The following is a 19,694-nucleotide window of genomic DNA, read 5'->3' as shown; positions in this document are numbered from 1 at the left end:
TGCAGTTGGATCAAATATCAAGGGTGGTACTGCCTACACGGGACTTCACGCTTGGGCATTGTATAAAAACACATATATAAAATGTTTAGGTTTCTTCTTTTGTTTTTTTTTTGTTTTATTGAAACCTTAGATTGATTATAAACCATTTTGATAGTTCATAGCTAGATTCTTCCATACTCAACCTTGTTCCACGATGTGGCTTGCATCAAATTAGTATTGTAGTGAACATTGTTGCCTCAAGCATAGCATGCGGTCGAGAAGGGGGTTCGTACAACTATTGTGGAAGAACTAGGACAGAGAGTAGAAATAGAACTTCACTAGCAGATCAAAGCCCTAACCCAGTGAATAACGGTTTGCAAAATTCATAACTGGATGACAGCAAGTTAGAAAAAAAAAATTGAATCAAATCCATGAAGCGGTTCCAAGATGACTTTCGTGGGAAAGAGAAAGAGATCAATCAAGAGATTCTAGGAGATGGGAATAGGAGATCAAAATCGAGATCCCAAAGTTTTTCACTGTTTATTAATAGAATTTTAGTATATGTATATTTTTTATTTGAGAAAAGTGTAGCTACACATACTTGTAGCTAACTTAGCTACACCGAAGCCTTAAAATACAGTGGGCCCCACATTGTTTCGGTGATGCAAACTATTCATTTGATAGCTCAGGAACTCTAAACACATTAACTAGTCAAAGCTAGCAAACACAGTCTACCAAAATAGTCATAACTCTTCAACTTTTCTTAACAGGCCTCCATTCCTTCTTAGGTTTTGGGGATTGGAGGGCGGGGGGCTAATCTGGAAGGCAATTGCACTCCTCTGTGACATGGCTGAAATCTTTGCAATTGCTGCAAATCTTGGGCTTTCGATCATAGTTTATTGGTTGCGTGATTACTTTCGAAGTTGTTCCAAGTTTGATTGCATTTAGTAGGGGTTGATCTGCTTTAACTTGGATGCGCATCCTAGCACAATTTAACCAAAACGAATCAGCAGTTGGGGTGTACACGTAGAGAGGCTTCTCAATGATACTGGCAATCATGGTCATTTTATGGGGGGTACAAAACTTCCCCGGGAGACGAATCCAAATGGGAATTTCAGAAGTGGTGTCAACTTCAAAACAACGGGATGCAATCTGCTTTTTCTCCAATGCTTTCCCCTCAAATGGGTTCACAAAGCTCCATTTCTTTTGAAACAGACCCAAAGGACAAAGAAATCATCTTCAAATTCAAATTTCCAACATATAAATGGATATGCTGGTTTTTATTCAAAGGATTAAGTCTACATACAAATTGCTCCAAAACAAGTCCGATTATGACTACAAAGAAATAATTTGCAACACGTAATGATCCATTCCATGGATCATCATTCGATCGAGTTCGAAGTACAAAAGCAAAGGAAATCAACAACAACTAATACTCTTACCAACAGACATAACAATCAAGCATGAAGAAATCATTCATGGCTGAGCTACCCATGAAGAGAGTGGGGGAGTGTCTGAATATGCCCAAGTGAACTTCATATATTCTTCATGATACCTATCACCCTTTACTTTACCTTTTCCGCTAATGGCATTCAGTTCATTCATCTCTTCATCTGTTAGTTTGATAGATGAGGCCTTGATGTTTTTGTTTAAGTTTTCGATTTTGGTGGTTCCTGGGATTGGACACGCATCTCGGCCTTGGTTATGAACCCAAGCCAGTGCCATCTGACCTGGACCGCACCCTTTTCTCTTCGATAACTCCTCCAGTCGTGCAAACAAGCCAGCATTATGTTCCAGGTTACTTCCTTCGAACATAGGCAGTTTCTGAACCAAACAATTTAGTTTCATTAATGCATCACAAAAAATTGAGCTGTTATATGATAATTGTTCCTGTGTTCACTACTCTATTTCTTTCGGCGTAAAATGGACGTTAAACAAATTTTACTCCCATTTTCAGTTTAAAATTTGTTTCACACCCATTTTACATGAAAGAAACTTGTAGAGGAGAAAAATAAAAGTAGGGTAATACAAGTAGTGGGTAATACAAGTCGGGGGTTCACCTATTTGATGATACAAACCATTCATCTCCCCTAAGTCAGAGGCTTAGGATAGCTCAATATGGGAGTTTTTTGGGGGCATAACACATAATAGTGGGGCCTAGAAGATGAATTCTCCTTCAGTGTAAAACTACCAGTTACTCCAAAAGCTAGGGGTGTAAACAGATCGAATTCGGAGCGGATATGGCTATATCCGAATTCGATTACAGTATACACTATCCGAATTCAGATTCGACGGATATTTAATATCTATTACCGAATTCGTATCCGTCGGATATTGTTCGAATTCGGATATTATCCGTATCCGTTTATCCGGTAAATTCGAACATTTTATTACAGCACTTTATCTTTTTCTCCTACTTACTCGAATGAATTTTCCAAACCCTAAAACTAGACCTCTACATTATCTTCACAAAATTAACTCTCAAACCCTAAAATATATGAGATCATCTTCTTCCTTTTAAAACAAAGGCAGAGAGAGAGAGAGGGAGGCGATGGGGATGGATGATAGTGTTGGTAGTGGTCTTTGGGTTTTTCCTTTTTTTTTTGTATATGATGGAATGAGTTTGGGTTATTTTGATGGAATGGGTTTGGGCTATTTTTGTTTTTATTTTTTATTTTTCTAAAATGAATATTCACTTTTCTTATAGAAACAAAAGATAGTGTGTCATTACTAAAAATAAATATTAATGATATTATTAATAATAAATAAAAAGGATTTACTTCTCGGATTCGGATGTTAAACGGATCGGATATACCATTTACCAGATTCGCATCCGCTAAGAGCCGGATATCTCATAAACGGATTCGGATAATATCCGCTTCAAACGGATTCGGATAATATTCGCTTTAAACGGATTCGGATGCTGACGGTAATCGAATTTCCGAATATCCATTTACACCCTTACCAAAAGCTTAAGCTGTTGGAGAAGGCTATTTAATCTTGTATACTGTAACACTCCCCCTCATGTGTGGACCTGCTTTCTTTGGGTTGGCCTACACGTGGTACATGTGGCTCCACTTTTGGGTTTTGCCATTGCATGTGGATTTTGCTATCATGGAGATTTCAACCTAGGCATTTGCTCTATTACCATGTGAAACTACCAACTACTCTAAAAGCTTAAGCTGTTCTTCGAAGGCGTTATTTAATCTTTTATACTTTAACACTCCCCCTCACGTGTGGCCCCTCTTTTTATGGTTGGCCAACGCGTGGCACATGTGGCCCCTCTTTTGGGTTTGGTCATTGCATGTGGATTTCGCTATCCAGGAGGTTTGGACTCGGGATCTTTGCTCTGATACCATTTTAAACTATCAATTACTCCAAAAGCTTAAGCTGTTGGAGACGGTGTTATTTAATCTTTTGCCTTTTACACTCCCGCTTAGGTGTGGCCCCTTTTTCTTTGGATTAGCCTACACGTGGCACATGTGGCCCTACTTTTGGGTTTTGCCATTGCATGTGGATTTTGCTATCAAGGAGGTTTGAACCCTGGCATTTGCTCTGATACCTTAATCTTTTGGAGTAACTGGTAGTTTGACATTCAATGTCTCAGTTAGTCCCATGCTTCTTCTTTTTTTTTCTGCCAATTTAGGGGACATAGAATAATCCATCTCCAAATCAGTTATTGGATGAAATCATGCAAAGAATAAAACGGGAAAGAGAAGAGATCGACACACCTTTCTCAGGTCATTGTCTGCTAGATTATTGACAACGTTGGGACCCAATGAAAAGAATCCCCTTCCTAGAGGGCTGAATGGCACAATTCCGATCCCAAGCTCCCTGAAAATGGGGAAAATTAAACCAAACATGTCATTGGTGTAAGCTCAATTTATTATGAGAGAAAAAAGATCCACGGGTAAAAAAAAAACCTACAGAAGAAGAAGAGAGAAAAAACAAAGCATTTTTTTACTCTCAAAATCCAAAACAAACATAGCCTAAGCATTTTTTTTGAGATTCACCACGAGATTGGGAAATTGCAACTGAAACTCACTGCTTTAATTTCACAAAGCTCACCTGCAAGTAGGGACTATCTCTTCCTCTACATCTCTACACCAAAGAGACCATTCCAATTGCACGGCTGTTATCGGATGAACAGCATGCGCTCTTCTTATTGTCGACGCCGAAGCCTCGGAGAGTCCAATGTACTTAATCTTCCCTTCCTCTACGAGTTCCTTCATCGCTCCAATCTAGTAACACTAAAATTTTAATCACATTATTTAAATATATAATACAATTACCATGCTATGAGTAGTCTCAGTCATACCGTAACCTCGATGGGAACCTTTGTATCGATCCGATGCTGGTAATACAGATCAATATAGTTCGTGTCGAGTCTCTTCAAACTAGCCTCACACGCGGACCGAACATATGCAGGGTCTCCCCTTACTTGTACACTCCCATCATCACATAAGCTAGCAGCAAATTTGGTAGCAAGCTGTACCTTATCCCTTATTCCCTTCAGAGCCTGCAAAAAGTATGTTTGTTATCAACTCAGTAGGGGTGAAAAAATATAAAACTAACCCAAAATTCCAACACACAGAGTCATATAAAAAGCAAAACGGGCAAGCTTCATCGATTAAGTTCGAAGAAAATTTTGTACTCCAACGAAAAGTATGTCTCACATTAGAAAAACATACTCCAATTTTTATCAGTCACAATGTGTGACTCATGCAAGTTTACTCTTGACTCATTCCAATTCGAGTTGAGTCGAGTTTTCAAGCATTTGAAGTAGTGCAAAAACCAACCTTTCCCACAAGGATCTCGTTGGTGAAAGGCCCATAAAAGTCTGAGGTGTCAAGAAACGTTACGCCGCTCTTGACGGCATAACGAATGAGGCGGATCATGTCATCCTCTGGCTTGGGAGGTCCATAACTATGAGACATGCCCATGCAACCCAACCCTTGTGCTGAAACCTCTAGACCTTTAGACCCAAGCTTAATTCTCTCCATCACAACCACAATTGCACACTCAAATTAAACTTCTAAATTGAGTGCAACTTGAGATGCAACATCTAAACCATGAGCCAAGGAATTTATAAGTAATGATTTGCCCATGTAATTATCACTTTTCACGGTATACACGTCACGGCATACGTACATTAATTGACTGTCTTAATTTTCTTTTGATGAAAGAGTAAACTCTCTCTCTCTCTCAGGTGGAGCAAATCCCTAATCCTTATTACTATATATATAAATCGAGAATCTTAACAATTGGTTCCCTTCTTTTACTGAAATTAGCTTTATATACTGTAAGTGTAAAATTAACTTTACCAATACATCCGATTTCGGGAGGGCATTTTTGTCATGTTAGACGTTAAATGCCCCTACATAAACGCCCAAACAAACACTGCAAGCTATTCCTGATCATATAATAATAATATAATACGCCAGCTGTCTCCGTTTTATGTCTCTTGTGCCCGTAACTGTCATAATTTCTTAATTTTCTTCATACTTTTTCCCGTAATTGTCACATCTTATTATAGTCTTTCGGTATTTTTTTTGTAATTTTGCTACTTTGGTTCCATTTTCCAGTAATTTTTCATTTAAAACTTAGTATGTATTGCTAGCCACCTTTGTACAAATCGTACAAATCGTACTTTGCCAATCTTTGCAGCAAAGGTGGGCTACGAGACTCGGTGAAGGTGCCTAGCAAATCTCTGTAAAAATAAATTTTCTTCAAGAAAACGTCAAAATTCCGGCTGACCCGCGGTTGTGCGGGCCGGGTGCATGTCCAAGCCCAATGACCCATAAAATTCCCCCCGTGATTTTGACCCTGCCCGTTTGACCCATTTCCCCATGATTTACAGCGAAATGATGTGATTATGAGAGTATTTATACAGTGTAAGTCCTGATAGTGAATATTTTATTTTTTTAAAAGTATTGTATGGCTTACATCGTAGGATGATCCAAGCCGACCATTTCATGGGCCACAATGTAAGTAGGTTGTGTGCCAAAATTCATTTCCATAGGATAATTACAACCCTCCAACCAATAAATGTTTCGTAAATATGCCGTTCCTCTATAAACTGCAGGGCTAGGATCATCGCATGGAAATGTGTTTTTTGGAAACACCCTGATAGGGTCCGGACTCAGCACTGAGGGAATCCGGACTCAGCAATCCGGACTCAGCACTGAGGGGTCCGAACTCAGCATCCAATTAGCTTCTGGCACGTGGCCCTCATAAGGACCGTTGGAAGGCCAACACCTGTCTCCACTAGGTGTGACACCTGGACCAATCAGGGACCTCCACCTGCCCTCCTTAGGTATGAAACCTGGTCCATACAGAGGCCACCACCTGGCTCAGAACTACCACCTGTCCTAGACAGGTGGCTCAGAATCACTATAAATAGCCTTCACTTGTGCTAAGGTGAGGGTCCTGAAAATCTGAAAACCAAAACTCTAAGCTTTTGCTCTGACATTGCTCTGCACTCCTGCTCATACTGACTTGAGTGTCGAAGCGCCCGTCCGGAGTATCACTCCGGGTTGGTCCTCTGACCCTTTTCTTTCTTGTCTGTACTCTTGTGCAGCGCAGGACTCAACCAGCCCCTCAGTCGTGGCTCGTTAGCTCGGACCACCCAGCCCTACCATAACCTGTTACCGATTTTAGGCCTAACAGATTTGGCGCCATCCGTGGGACCACGCAACAAAAAGCTGTTCGAAATCTCACCCAGATAAAAATGGTAGGACAGACCGGCAAGCGAGCACCTCCGACTTCTCGGGCTACCCGGGCTACAGCCCCCCGGGAAGGACGAAGTGAGCGGCTGGCCTCGCAGGTGGAGGTCGGGGCGGCCGTGGAGCGGACTTCGCCCCATTCGGACCGTTCAGACCCCACCCCGACCCCGAGGGAGATGCGGGCCCTTTTTCAGGAAATGACTGCTGTAGTTGCGCAGTTCAGGAATGCGGCCCCCGCACTCCAGCAACACCCAGTCGAGGTTTCTCGACCCGTTCAGAGGGGAGAAAGCTCCCGCAGAGAACGCGCGTCTCCACCCCGGGATCAAACTCGTCACTCCACAAGAAGAGACCACCGCTCGCGTGACAGGAACGTGTGCCCTGAGCCTCGTCGTCAGCATCACCGGTCACGATCCCCCTCCGTGCAGAAACGGGGCAGCAAGAGAGACCCTATGCACGGAGAGGGATCGCGGCACCGGCGAAGGAGTCCCCTCAGCCAGTCCGGATCCGCAAGGAGCCCATCAGCCGTAAGGAGTAGACCTGCCCGTCTGGCCGAACAGAGGGATGATCCGATGTTACTGAGAATCCAGAAGATCGATAATAGAATCGAGGAGCTGGCTAGAGATCATGGCCGCCCTGCTTCAAGGATCTTCAGTAGCAATCCCCCTTTCACAGACAGGGTACTCGGTGCGGCAGTCCCCTTGGGCTTCAAGATGCCGCAGATCCCGCAATATGATGGGACCACCGATCCCGTGGATCATCTACAGACCTTTAGGACGACGATGCTTCTCCACGGGGCGTCGGACGGGTTCCTTTGCAGGGCACTCCCCACCACATTAACTGGAGCCGCGAGAGACTGGTACTCACGGCTGAAGCCCAAGTCTGTGGACAATTTCGACGACTTCGGGGACGACCTGGCCCGGCATTTCATGAGCAGCAGAAGGCCTCGAAAGACGACGGCTTCGCTGATGGCCCTGAGGCAGGAAGACGGTGAGGCCTTAAAAGCGTTCGTTGGCCGGTTTAACAGGGAGGCCCTTCAGGTACCCAACCTGGATCCCTCCGCGGCAACGAATGCTCTTCTGGCCGGAGCCCGGTCCACTGACTTCCGAAGAGCAGTCGCCCGGCGCAATCCGCAGTCCTTGGCAGATCTGATGACCGGGGCGGAGGAGTACATCTCCGTCGAGGAGACTCTCGCTGCCCTGGATTCCGTCAGCAAGAGAAGACCAGAGGAAAAGAACCCCGCCAAGCAGCGTAGGGATGACAGGCCCCAGAGGAAGGAGAGCAGTCCGTCCCGGAAGGAAAGGAGCTCCCCCCGGCCTCGAAAGGAGAGGAGCCCCCCGACGAGGGAGCGCTACACGCCGCTCACCGCATCTAGGGCTCAAATTTTGGCAGCCATTCGGAAAGAAGACTTCATCCGGTGGCCGAAGAAGCAGACGCCAGAGGCAGGCACCCAAGACATGTCTAGGTATTGCCGGTTCCATAAGAGCCACGGCCACGACACCAACGCCTGCATTCACCTCAAGGAGGAGATCGAGCAGCTGATAAGCAGAGGGTACCTTGGGAGGTACTTAAAAAATAATGACAACAGAAGGGAGCGCCAGGACAACCCGAGGTCCAGAGACAGAAGTCCTCGAGACGCCCAACCCCTGGGCGACCGCATCCAGGCTCCAGCCCCGGCCGTTCTCCCTCCTCAGGTACCTCAACCTCAACTTCAACCTCATGGTGTTATTGGTACCATTTCAGGAGGGCCGACCGCGGGAGGGACCTCTTCATCGGCCCGCAGAATCTATGCCCGGCAGGTCAACGCCGTCCATGCCTGCAGCAAGAGGGCCGAGCCAGAAAATGAGATATCCTTTTCGGAGGCAGATCTTGACGGTCTGATCCTCCCGCACGATGATGCCCTGGTCGTCACAATGCTAGTGGCGAACTGGGAAATGAAGAAGATCCTGGTCGACAACGGGAGCTCCGCCGACATCCTCTACTATCACGCCTTCGAACAGATGATGATCGGAGCTGACCGTCTGAAGCCGGCCAACTCAGATCTGTTCGGGTTCTCAGGAGAAGTTGTCAAGGTCGAAGGGCAGATTGAGCTTCCAGTTCTTATCGGGGAGCCGCCCCGCCAGTCCTTCGCAATGGTGACCTTCCTGGTGGTTAAGGCCAAGTCGGCCTATAACGCCATTCTAGGACGCCCCGGCCAGAACCTCCTCCGAGCTATTCCCTCCGCTTATCATCAGAAGATGAAGTTCATTACGCCAGGAGGCATAGGTGAAGTCAGAGGGGATCAGCCTCAATCAAGACAATGCTATGCGGCAGCGCTGAGAGGGAAGAATGCGTCTGAATCTCTTCCAATCGAGCTATACGATTTGAGAGATGAAGCGCAGGTCACAGTCAATGAGCCCGCAGAGGACCTCGTCTCTATTCAATTGAACATCGATGACGAACAGAGGGTTGTCCAGATCGGATCTGCCCTGCCAGAGGCCGCGCAGCAGGATCTCGCTCAGTTCCTCAGAGCCAATGCAGACGTCTTTGCCTGGACTCCTTCAGACATGCCCGGCATTGACCCGTCGATTAGCACCCACGAGCTCGGTGTCGATCAGACATGCAAGCCCGTGAAGCAAAAGCGGAGACACTTTGCGCCAGAAAGGCGGAAAGCCATCAGAGAAGAGGTGGAGAGGCTTTTGAAGGCCGATTTCATCCGTGAGATCCAGTATCCGGACTGGCTCGCGAATGTAGTGATGGTGAAAAAGTCCAACGGGAAGTGGAGGACCTGTATAGACTTCACAGACCTGAACAAGGCCTGCCCAAAGGACAGCTACCCACTCCCAAAAATAGACCAGCTCATTGACGCCACAGCAGGTCACGAGCTGCTCAGTTTCATGGATGCTTTCTCAGGATACAATCAAATCAGAATGTACGAGTCAGACATCCCGAAGACGTCATTCGTTACCGACCAGGGGACTTATTGCTATCGGGTGATGCCTTTCGGACTGAAGAATGCAGGAGCCACTTACCAGCGTCTCGTCAACAAGCTGTTCAGAAATCAGATCGGTCGGAACATGGAGGTCTACGTTGATGATATGCTAGTGAAGAGCAGAAGTGCTTCCAACCACGTCTCCGACCTCGAAGAGGCCTTCCAAGTCTTGAGGGAACACAACATGAAGCTTAATCCGACCAAATGTACGTTTGGCGTCGGAGCAGGCAAATTCCTGGGCTTCATGGTAAGCCAGAGAGGAATAGAGGCGAATCCGGAGAAGATCAAGGCAGTAATGGAGCTGACTCCTCCCAACACAATCAGAGAAGTGCAGCGGCTGACCGGGCTGGTGGCAGCTCTGGGGCGGTTTATTTCTAAATCCGCCGAGAGATGCCTCCCGTTCTTCAATGCGATCAAAGGTATAAAAACCGCGCCCTGGACTCCGGAATGTCAAGCAGCGTTCGAGGAACTGAAGCAGTACTTATCCTCCCCCCCCTTGTTGTCCACGCCGGAGCCAGGAGAAGAGCTGATTCTGTACCTCTCAGCGGGACCCTTGGCAGTTGCAGCAGTACTGATCAAAGAAGAGTCTAACCAGCAAAAGCCGATCTACTATGTCAGCAAGGTCCTCCACGATGCAGAGACCAGATATCAGCGAGTAGAGAAGCTCGTGTGCGCCCTCATTATGGCGGCCCGGAAGCTAAGGCCGTACTTCCAGGCGCACACGATCAAGGTCTTGACAGGGCAGCCTCTCAGACAGATCCTCCACCGGCCAGACACTTCGGGCCGACTTGTCAAGTGGGCCGTGGAGCTCAGTGAGTTTGATATCAAGTATCTACCCAGGCCGGCGATCAAAGCTCAGATTCTCGCTGACTTCATAGCCGAGTGCACAGTTCCGGACCCAGACCCCGGGCTGGTAGCAGTTCCATCTCCAGAAGCAGAGCTGGCCGTACCGGAGCCTCGAGTCGTTTCCAGAGCATCACCGCCCCCCGGGACTGAGTCCGTCATCGCGCACCCAGTTTTTGATGAAGAGCCACTCTGGGAAGTTTATGTGGACGGGTCATCGAACAAGACAGGGTGTGGTGCAGGACTAGTTCTCACTGGACCAGGGGACTTCGTCCTGAACTATGCCCTGAGGTTTGGTTTCCGTGCGTCCAACAACGAAGCAGAATATGAAGCGCTCATAGCCGGGATGAATCTCGCTGTGCAGACCCGTGCTCAGAGGTTAAAGGCGTACTGCGATTCACAGCTGGTCGTCTGTCAGATCCAGGGAGTATATGAAGCCCGTGAAGAGCGGATGATCAAGTACTTGGGAAGGGTTCGCAGTCTGGCCGTTCATTTCAAGAGCTTTGAGGTCGTCAGAATCCCCCGAGCAGAGAATGTAAAAGCAGATGTGCTATCAAAGCTTGCAGCCTCAGGTTACACCGCCCTCAGAGAAATTCGCATGGAGTTTCTGAAGAGGTCCAGTATCGATGCCCAGCCCGTCGTGGTGATGCAGATTGACGATGAGCCGTGCTGGATGGATGAGATAATCAGGTATCTGCGCAGCGGAGAGCTCCCTGGAGAGAGAAAGGAGGCCCGTAAGGTCACGCAGAGGGCAGCGAGGTTTTCACTGGATGGCGAGACTCTATACAAGAGGTCGTATACCCTCCCGTATCTGAAGTGTCTTCGCCCCAGTGATGCCTTGTTAGCCCTGCAGGAAACCCATGAAGGAATCTGCGGAGAGCACCTCGGGGGCAAGGCCCTAGCCATTAAAATCCTCCTGAGAGGTCTGTACTGGCCTACATTGAGGAAGGACGCGCTGAGCCTTGTAAAAAAGTGTGAGAAGTGCCAGAAGTTCTCTCCGACCGTCCACCAGCCACCCGTTCCGATGGCCCCGATCATCAGTCCTCTTCCCTTCGCAGTATGGGGAATGGATATCCTGGGCCCCTTTCGGGAGGCCGTGAGTTCGTCGTTGTCGCTATTGATTATTTCACCAAGTGGGTAGAAGCAGAGCCTCTGGCCAAGATCACAGAGCAGAATGTACAGAACTTCTTCTGGAAATCAGTGGTGTGCAGGTTCGGAATCCCCCGGGTCCTCATAACGGACAATGGCAAGCAGTTCGACTCGAGGAACTTCCGAAAGTTTTGTTCTGACCTGCACATAGAGCAGAGATTCACATCTGTGGCACATCCTCAGACGAATGGGCAAACAGAGGTGACGAACAGGACCCTCCTGCAGGGGATAAAGAAGAGACTGGATGGCAAGGCCGGGCGTTGGGCAGACGAACTGTATCATGTGCTCTGGGCGTATCGGACTACTCCGCGTACGGCCACAGGCGAGTCGCCCTTCAATCTCTCCTTCGGAACAGAAGCAGTGATCCCGGTTGACATCGGCGTCCCCTCCCCAAGGATCGTCCATTTCAGTGAGCAGCTCAACGGGGACGGACTCCGTGCCAACCTTGACTTGCTTGAAGAAGTCCGTGAGGAATCTCAGATCAGGTCGGCGGCCTATAAGCAGAAAGTATCCAGATATCATGACGTCAAGATCCGACCAAGAGAATTCCGTGCCGGCCACCTAGTCCTGAGGAAAGCCTCCGTTTCCCAGCCAAGAAGCGTGGGCAAGCTCTCTCCGACCTGGGAAGGACCGTACCGAATAAAAGAAGTCATCCGCCCAGGAAGCTATCGGTTAGAGTCCCTCGACGAACAGATGCTACCACACGCCTGGAATTCTAGAAATCTCCGGATTTACTATCAGTAATTTTGTTTGCCTTCATAGGCTTGTAAAGAACTACTGTAATCATCCAAGTTCTGGAATGAATAAAATAAGTTTCCCGAACAAGTGTCCTTCTTTGAGTAACTTATGTAGACATCAGTATATGACAGCAGTGGTGCACTCCGGCTCATCCTAGTGGCTTGGAGATCAGTTCCAGCCAGGACGCCCGCAGTGGAAACCACCTTCAAATATTTCCTAAGTGTTTGAGTACCAAGCTTCCAGCTCGGTTCTCGCAGACTTAGGGCGACGAGCAGCAGTGGTGCACTCCGGCTCATCCTAGTGGCTTGGAGATCAGTTCCAGCCAGGACGCCCGCAGTGGAAACCACCTTCAAATATTTCCTAAGTGTTTGAGTACCAAGCTTCCAGCTCGGTTCTCGCAGACTTAGGGCGACGAGCAGCAGTGGTGCACTCCGGCTCATCCTAGTGGCTTGGAGATCAGTTCCAGCCAGGACGCCCACAGTGGAAACCACCTTCAAATATTTCCTAAGTGTTTGAGTACCAAGCTTCCAGCTCCGTTCTCGCAGACTTAGGACGAGCAGTAGCGGTGCACTCCGGCTCATCCTAGCGGCTTGGAGATCAGTTCCAGCCAGGACGCCCACAGTGGAAACCACCTTCAAATATTTCCTAAGTGTTTGAGTACCAAGCTTCCAGCTCGGTTCTCGCAGACTTAGGACGAGCAGTAGCGGTGCACTCCGGCTCATCCTAGCGGCTTGGAGATCAGTTCCAGCCAGGACGCCCGCAGTGGAAACCACCTTCAAATATTTCCTAAGTGTTTGAGTACCAAGCTTCCAGCTCGGTTCTCGCAGACTTAGGACGAGCAGTAGCGGTGCACTCCGGCTCATCCTAGCGGCTTGGAGATCAGTTCCAGCCAGGACGCCCGCAGTGGAAACCACCTTCAAATATTTCCTAAGTGTTTGAGTACCAAGCTTCCAGCTCGGTTCTCGCAGACTTAGGACGAGCAGTAGCGGTGCACTCCGGCTCATCCTAGCGGCTTGGAGATCAGTTCCAGCCAGGACGCCCGCAGTGGAAACCACCTTCAAATATTTCCTAAGTGTTTGAGTACCAAGCTTCCAGCTCGGTTCTCGCAGACTTAGGACGAGCAGTAGTGGTGCACTCCGGCTCATCCTAGCGGCTTGGAGATCAGTTCCAGCCAGGACGCCCGCAGTGGAAACCACCTTCAAATATTTCCAGCTCGGTTTTCGATGCAGCACAGAAATAATACGTACAAAAAAAAATAATAAGAATGCTGCACAGACAGTTGAACAAAAAATGTATTTGTATTCAGTATTCATATTACAAAATTGCTCTTCTCGCCGAGCTGGCTTACAAAGAATGGGCATTACAAACTGTGCAAAAAAACATATCACCAAAAAGAAAGAAGGCTGCTACTCAGGCCTCTTCGTCGGCCACCACCTCGGTGACGACCTCTGCGGGAGTGAGGGCTGCAAGCTCGCCACCCTCCGCCGAGGAGACGGCGGCCACAGTCACCTCCTCATCTACCTCAATAGGCCGGGCGGAGTCCGGTTCGTCTTCCTCCTCATCTTCCTCGTCCTCCGGAGGTGCATACGGGACGGTTAGCCCGTCCAAGGAGATGTCGGGGTGAAGCTTCTTCACCTGCTCGGAGCAGAGAAGGAAACCCGCCCTGTAAGCCTGGAGGCCTAAGTCGAAGTGCTGGGCCTCCTTCCTCTCCTCAGTTTCCTTCACGGCCTTCTCCACGGCCGCCTTCTCCTTCCTTCCGGCCCTCTCTGCCGAACTTAGGAGATCCTGCACGGCCTGGTTTTTGACCCTCTGCAGTTCGTCCTGTAAGCTGTTGAGTTCGGCCTCTTTGATCTGGACGGCTTCATTGAGCTCGCCGTTCTCCTTCTGGAGCTGGGCCTTTTCGGACTCGATCCTTGTGATCGTCTCAGAGAAGAGATATCGCTTCTTGGCCATATCCCTTGAGTAGACCTGGAGTTGATAGAGGGCGGAGCTGATTGCCGCTTCGTAGGTCTCCGGCACCTCTTTTTCGACTTCTAACCGGTCGCGTGGGAGGACGCCCTTGTACATCAACTCTGTGGCCACCCGGGTATCCCCCAGGCCGGTGTCCGTTTTCTGCACGGCCCAGTTCGGGCGGAAGACGTTGTCGCCTCCAACCGATGCAGTAGCCGGCATACCCAGTACTGCCCCGCCGTGCTTTGACCCTGTCGCCGCTCCCGACTTGGAGCTCTGACCCGTGGTTTCTGTCCGGCTCGATAGGGCAAGCTTATGCGTCGCCCGGCTGCTTTTCAGAGGCTTAGCCAGCGCGACCATCGGCGGAGTCGACTCCGGCACCTTCCTCTTCTTGCCCTTTGTTTGGGGCTGCTCCTGCGCTGGGGACGCGCCAGAGGACTGCTTGATTCTGTCCAAGAGGGACATCTGCTTCACCATTTCTGCAAAAGAGAACGGAGCGCAGTCAGAAATATGAAAATTGAAGAACACTTCAGAAAAACAAAATGTTATCCTAAAAGATCTACGTACGTGCCGGCGTCGCACGACTGACCCCGAGTGCGACCAGCTCGGCCTCTTCCTCGAACTCTGAGCAATGTACTGGACCTCGCTTGAGCTCTTCTTTGATCAGAGCGAAGGTCATGTAGTCATAGTCCTCGAGGGCTGGTTTCTTACTAAGGCGGCGAGTGTCCGGCGTTCTCCATTGTAATGAGAACGGCCAGTGCGAGCCCGGTGCGGTGTCCTTTACATAGAAGAACCTGTTCTTCCATGTGTGAATGGAAGAAGGTATCCCAGTGATCATTTTCATTTCAGGTCTCTGGCTAATATAGATCCAGCCGCCGTCCTTATGCCTCTTCAGGTGCGCACACATCCTGAAGACGGGCACGGTGGGGTTCCTACGGAGCCGGACTTCAAGAAGGTACAAGAAGCCGATCAGCGTCCTCCAAGAGTTTGGGACGACCTGTGTAACTGCCAGCCCGTAATAATTCAGTGCGTCCGCAAAAAAGGGGTGGAAGGGGAGCCTAAGCCCGGCCCGTAAGGCCTCTTCATATACACAGAGGTCTGCGCTATCGTTGCTGGCCCGATCCCCTTCGACAGCCGCCCTCAGAATGTACCGGCTAGGAATACAGTATTTGTCCCTGACGATCTGTAGCCTGTTCGGCCACAGATGGTTCACCTCGTATAAGGCCCCGATGTTATACTGCGGGTTGGCTTCCATCTGTGCCTCCGCTAGCACCTCGACTGGCATACGCGACGATTGAGGAACTGCCGCTTCGACGTCCTCATCATCGTCGCTGGTTTCTACCCGGTCCGGTCCGTCCCCACAGGCCGGAATTGTGTCTAAGTCCACACTCATTTCCTCACCGTTCTCCTCGTCTATTATGATCACTAGCTCTTCGCCCTCAACACCGGCCTCCACTATAGGTGAGGCCGGAACCGCCCTCTCCGACGCCTCGGACCCCGATGCGGTACTGGTCGAACCGGACTCCTTTGAACTGGAGTCCGTCTCCGAACTAGTGCTAGACATAAAAAAGGAAGAAAAGAAAAGCTAAAAGCTAAAAAAGATTACCGAACTGAAGTGTTGGACGAGGACCTCCGGGCTCACTGATCCGAAGCGGGCAGAAAACTTGAGTAGCCGAACAGAAGAGGAGGAGAGTAAAAGATGAAAAGTAAGAAATGAAGAGTAAACTTCTGTATTTATAGAGAAGCTGGGAAGAGTGGGAAAAATCCCGCCCATTTCCGCCAGCCGGAGTGCGCCACGTCGCCTTCCGCATTAAATGCGCCGCTCGCATTAAATGCGCCGCCTGCATTAAATACAAGGCACAGGTCCCAAAGCGCTAGACGACAAAAGACCTGTCCGGCTGTCCGGACAGGATAATTCAAAAGACAAAGACCTGTCCGGCTGTTGTAGACACCCCATTTTGACCGGACCCAAGTTCGCTATGCTTGGGCGAAATCCCGTTCAATAATTTCCGCCATGTTTCGCACTTTTCCGTTAAGTGTTGAGAGAGATTATTCCCAAGAATCCGAACAAGAGAGAATTTGGATCCGATTGATGGGCCCGTCTTGAGCATTTGTTTAGATTTGGATCAAACAGGGTGGCCCGCACATTGTTTTAGTGAAAAATGAGTTTTGAACCTACTTCGATCCAACACCTAAAGATGATCATCAAGAGAACGGTCAAGATCTCAGAGAAGTCGTTTTAACAACCAATTTTGTTTCGATCATCAGGTTGAGTTACTCGGATCAGCCCATTGAAATGATTTAGGAGGACACAACCTACTTAGGTAGGGGACCCATCAATTGGATGGTCTGGATCGTCATAGAGGAATGATTTAAGGGGGCACAACCAATTTACATTGCGACCCACCATTTGAACGGTCAAGATCATCAATTGTCGCCCATCAAATGGACGGTTCGGATCATCAAATGGGAGTGATTTAAAAATGGGGTAACATATTCACATTTTGATCTATTGGATGGTTTGGATCAGCCCATAGGATTGATTAGTGGAGCACAAATTAAATCACATCGCAGCCCACTATTTGAACGGTCAAGATCATCAATTGTCGCCCATCAAATGGACGGTTCGGATCATCAAATAGGAGTGATTTAAAAATGGGGTAACATATTCACATTTTGATCTATTGGATGGCTTGGATCAGCCCATAGGATTGATTAGCGGAGCACAAATTAAATCACATTGTCGCCCATCAAATGAACGGTTCCGATCATACTTTGGAGTGGGGCATATGATTTTATGCACAATTGGGAATTTGGTCACATATGGGACCCATTTGGGTTATCTTTTACCTACTCAAAAGAACTTTAAAAAACATGCATGGGGTCACACACATGTCAAAATTCAATGTCCACAATGGTGGGCACCTACCATGGAATATGTCCACAATGGTGGCCACCTACCATGGAATAAGTCCACAATGGTGGCCACCACCCTCCCATTCCTTTGCTATAAATGGTTCAATGAGGGTGAGTAAGAGGGAGGGAGAACTCATTTCTTTTCTATCATGTGTTCTAACAAAGTTGCTATGAGGGGTTGAAAAGAAAAAAAAAGAAAAGAAACAAGAAAAGAAGAAAAAGAAACAAAAAAGAAGCAAAAAGAGAAAGAAAGCGGAAGCGATCGCACGGAGGCGGAATTTTTGAGTTTTTCGGCTCTCGGATTCGGCGAGGATTTCGATCACAGGTAGGTACACCGTTCTCGGAATTTTTTTTAGAATTATTTGGTATATTTTCGGATTTTTGCATGATTTTTAACAAAGAAAACTAAACGATATACTAAACAGATTCCAAAAATAATGAAATTTCGTGAGAAAATAATATGATAATGATACATTCTACCATGAATTTGTGAGAATTTTTGGATTTTGTTTGGTATATTATTTTACGCATTCTTTGAAAATTATCAGATTTTGGGAGAATTGTTACTGACGTCAAATCACAGATAAAATTCTCCAAAGTTTTACAGTAGTCTTAAATTCTATACTTCTTGCTTCTGTAAAATTTTCAAGTGATTTGGATCTTGTTTCATATGAGCTGTAGTGTTAATTCATAATCTGGTTTGAAATTTGAAAAATCCGAAACTGATAGTAAATAGTTTTCTAAATTCATGGAAATCTCACAGCATGCTATTTTCACTTATCTCTTACTACTGTAGAAATTTCATGGAATTTAGATATCTATTTCTAGTAGTTTATGTGTTATTTTTGCAATCTGGTTAATTAATTTTTAAATCCATATTAAATATGAGTTTAATGTAAAAATCTGTAAAAATCTTCCAGTAAATTACATCTCATCATATCTTGTTGGTGGAGAAGTTTCAACTCATTTCGAGTTCGTTTGCAACAGCTTCACTTGTAAAATCACTCATATGGTTAAAAATTGGTAAAATCCATTAAAAAAATAAAAATTAAGTGAAAATCATCTTAAAATCTCTAAAGCACCTTCATCTTTGTGTGTGTTTGGGAGACCCGCCCGGTCTCATTCTCTCGTTAGTCCTCTTTGTGCGCCGTTTGGTTTTGGAAGAACGCCCTACTCGGCTTGGCTTCATACCCCTACCCTTATGGGTATTGGGTTGCACATTTGTTGCACCCTAGGGCTAGGTAGCTGTCCGGCCCGGCTGGGTGTTTTACCTCTGCCAAATGTGCAAATTCGTGTTTCCTTTTCTTTTAGAGAGTCTTTGACTCATCTATCCTTTAGTTGGTGTTATTGGAGTCTTTGACTCATGTTTCCATTTCTTTTAGAGAGTCTTTGACTCATTCGTTCTTTTGTTGTACTACTAGGAAGTCTTTGACTCATTGGTTCTTCTGTTGGCGTTATTTGGGAGTCTTTGACTCATTCCTCCTCTAAGTTGTAGTATTAGAGAGTCTCTGACTCATTTGTTCCCCTCTTTAGTGTTGTTAGTTCGGAGTTTCTCATTTAGAGTTGTTGATTACTTCGCTTTTGATTAGAGGCTAACTCAGTCTTATTAGAGCTTTGCTTGCTTAGGATCTTGGACCATTTTCTCTCTTCTTGGGACGCTATCTTTCTTGTTGTGGTTTGTCTCTTTGAGACGCTAGTTGCTTATTCGGGGTTTCCCCTTTTGCTTTAGGGCTTTGCCCTAGTTTGTGGTATTACTTGCGTGTTCCCTTTAAGATTAAAAATATTTTAAGGTCCTGAGCATTGGAAAAGCTTTAAAATCCAAAAAACATTAGAAATTTAAAACTCAAAAAACATTTGAAAACATCAAAAACCTTAAAAAAAATCTAAAGTGTTGAGTGTTTCTTTTAGAAGCGTATTAGGCGAGTTCGATTTTCGAACTACGTTGGCTTGATCCTCTTCCGAGGTACGTAGTGCAGCTTGGGATTTACATCCCAAGTCCAGCCAAACCTTTTTTGTAAATAAACGTTTTAAACCTTCTTCAAAAACCTTTAAAATATAGTTTTCAAAAGACCTTCCTCTAGAGTTAGGAGTTTCTCCTCGATAGAGAATTTTAGAGTTAGGGTTTTTCTTTTGATAGGTTGTTTGATTGATTGTTTGCTGTGTGCTTGTTTTAGAGTTAGAGGTCTGTCCTAGAGTTATAGGAGCGCCTCCGTCCGGTCAGTCGGCGATCCATATCGCCGAGTGATGACTAGAGTAGGATACGCTAGTCCACCCTTGGTTTTCCGTAGGAAATACAGCCTAGTCACACATAGGTTGTAAGAACCACCTGCATTAGCTTAGGGCTAATCTGCATTTAGTTAGGGCATATAGGGTGTCATAAAATCCACAATTCACTGAAATTTAAATAATCGTACAAGAAACTTTAA

The 19,694-nt window shown here is 47.0% G+C and overlaps 1 protein-coding gene across 1 annotated transcript; it reads right to left on the bottom strand.

The window, feature by feature from the left end:
- Positions 1-1,455: 1,455 nt before the first annotated feature.
- Positions 1,456-4,982, bottom strand: LOC143861538 (putative aldo-keto reductase 2). The gene is made up of 5 exons (XM_077372451.1): positions 4,779-4,982; positions 4,298-4,498; positions 4,048-4,220; positions 3,711-3,813; positions 1,456-1,803 (listed from the first exon to the last, which is right to left on the bottom strand). Exons 1-5 carry the CDS (start codon positions 4,980-4,982, stop codon positions 1,456-1,458), a joined length of 1,029 nt encoding a protein of 342 aa, XP_077228566.1.
- Between the last annotated feature and the right edge of the window lie 14,712 nt (positions 4,983-19,694).

Source organism: Tasmannia lanceolata, unplaced genomic scaffold (assembly GCF_043159265.1).
Source record: "Tasmannia lanceolata isolate RefF3 unplaced genomic scaffold, GAP_Taslan_0.1 ptg000037l, whole genome shotgun sequence".
Classification (NCBI taxonomy): domain Eukaryota; kingdom Viridiplantae; phylum Streptophyta; class Magnoliopsida; order Canellales; family Winteraceae; genus Tasmannia; species Tasmannia lanceolata.
Note: the sequence above shows the minus strand (reverse complement) of the source record. Positions and strands in the feature narration are given on the sequence as shown.

Coding starts and splice junctions, on each gene's coding strand:
- LOC143861538 (XM_077372451.1), bottom strand. CDS start 4,982: ATGGAGAGAATTAAGCTTGGGTCTAAAGGTCTAGAGGTTTCAGCACAA. Junction 3,814..4,047: donor GAGATAGTCCCTACTTGCAG/GTGAGCTTTGTG, acceptor CCCCATTTTCAG/GGAGCTTGGGATCGGAATTG. Junction 1,804..3,710: donor CAGACAATGACCTGAGAAAG/GTGTGTCGATCT, acceptor TGTTTGGTTCAG/AAACTGCCTATGTTCGAAGG.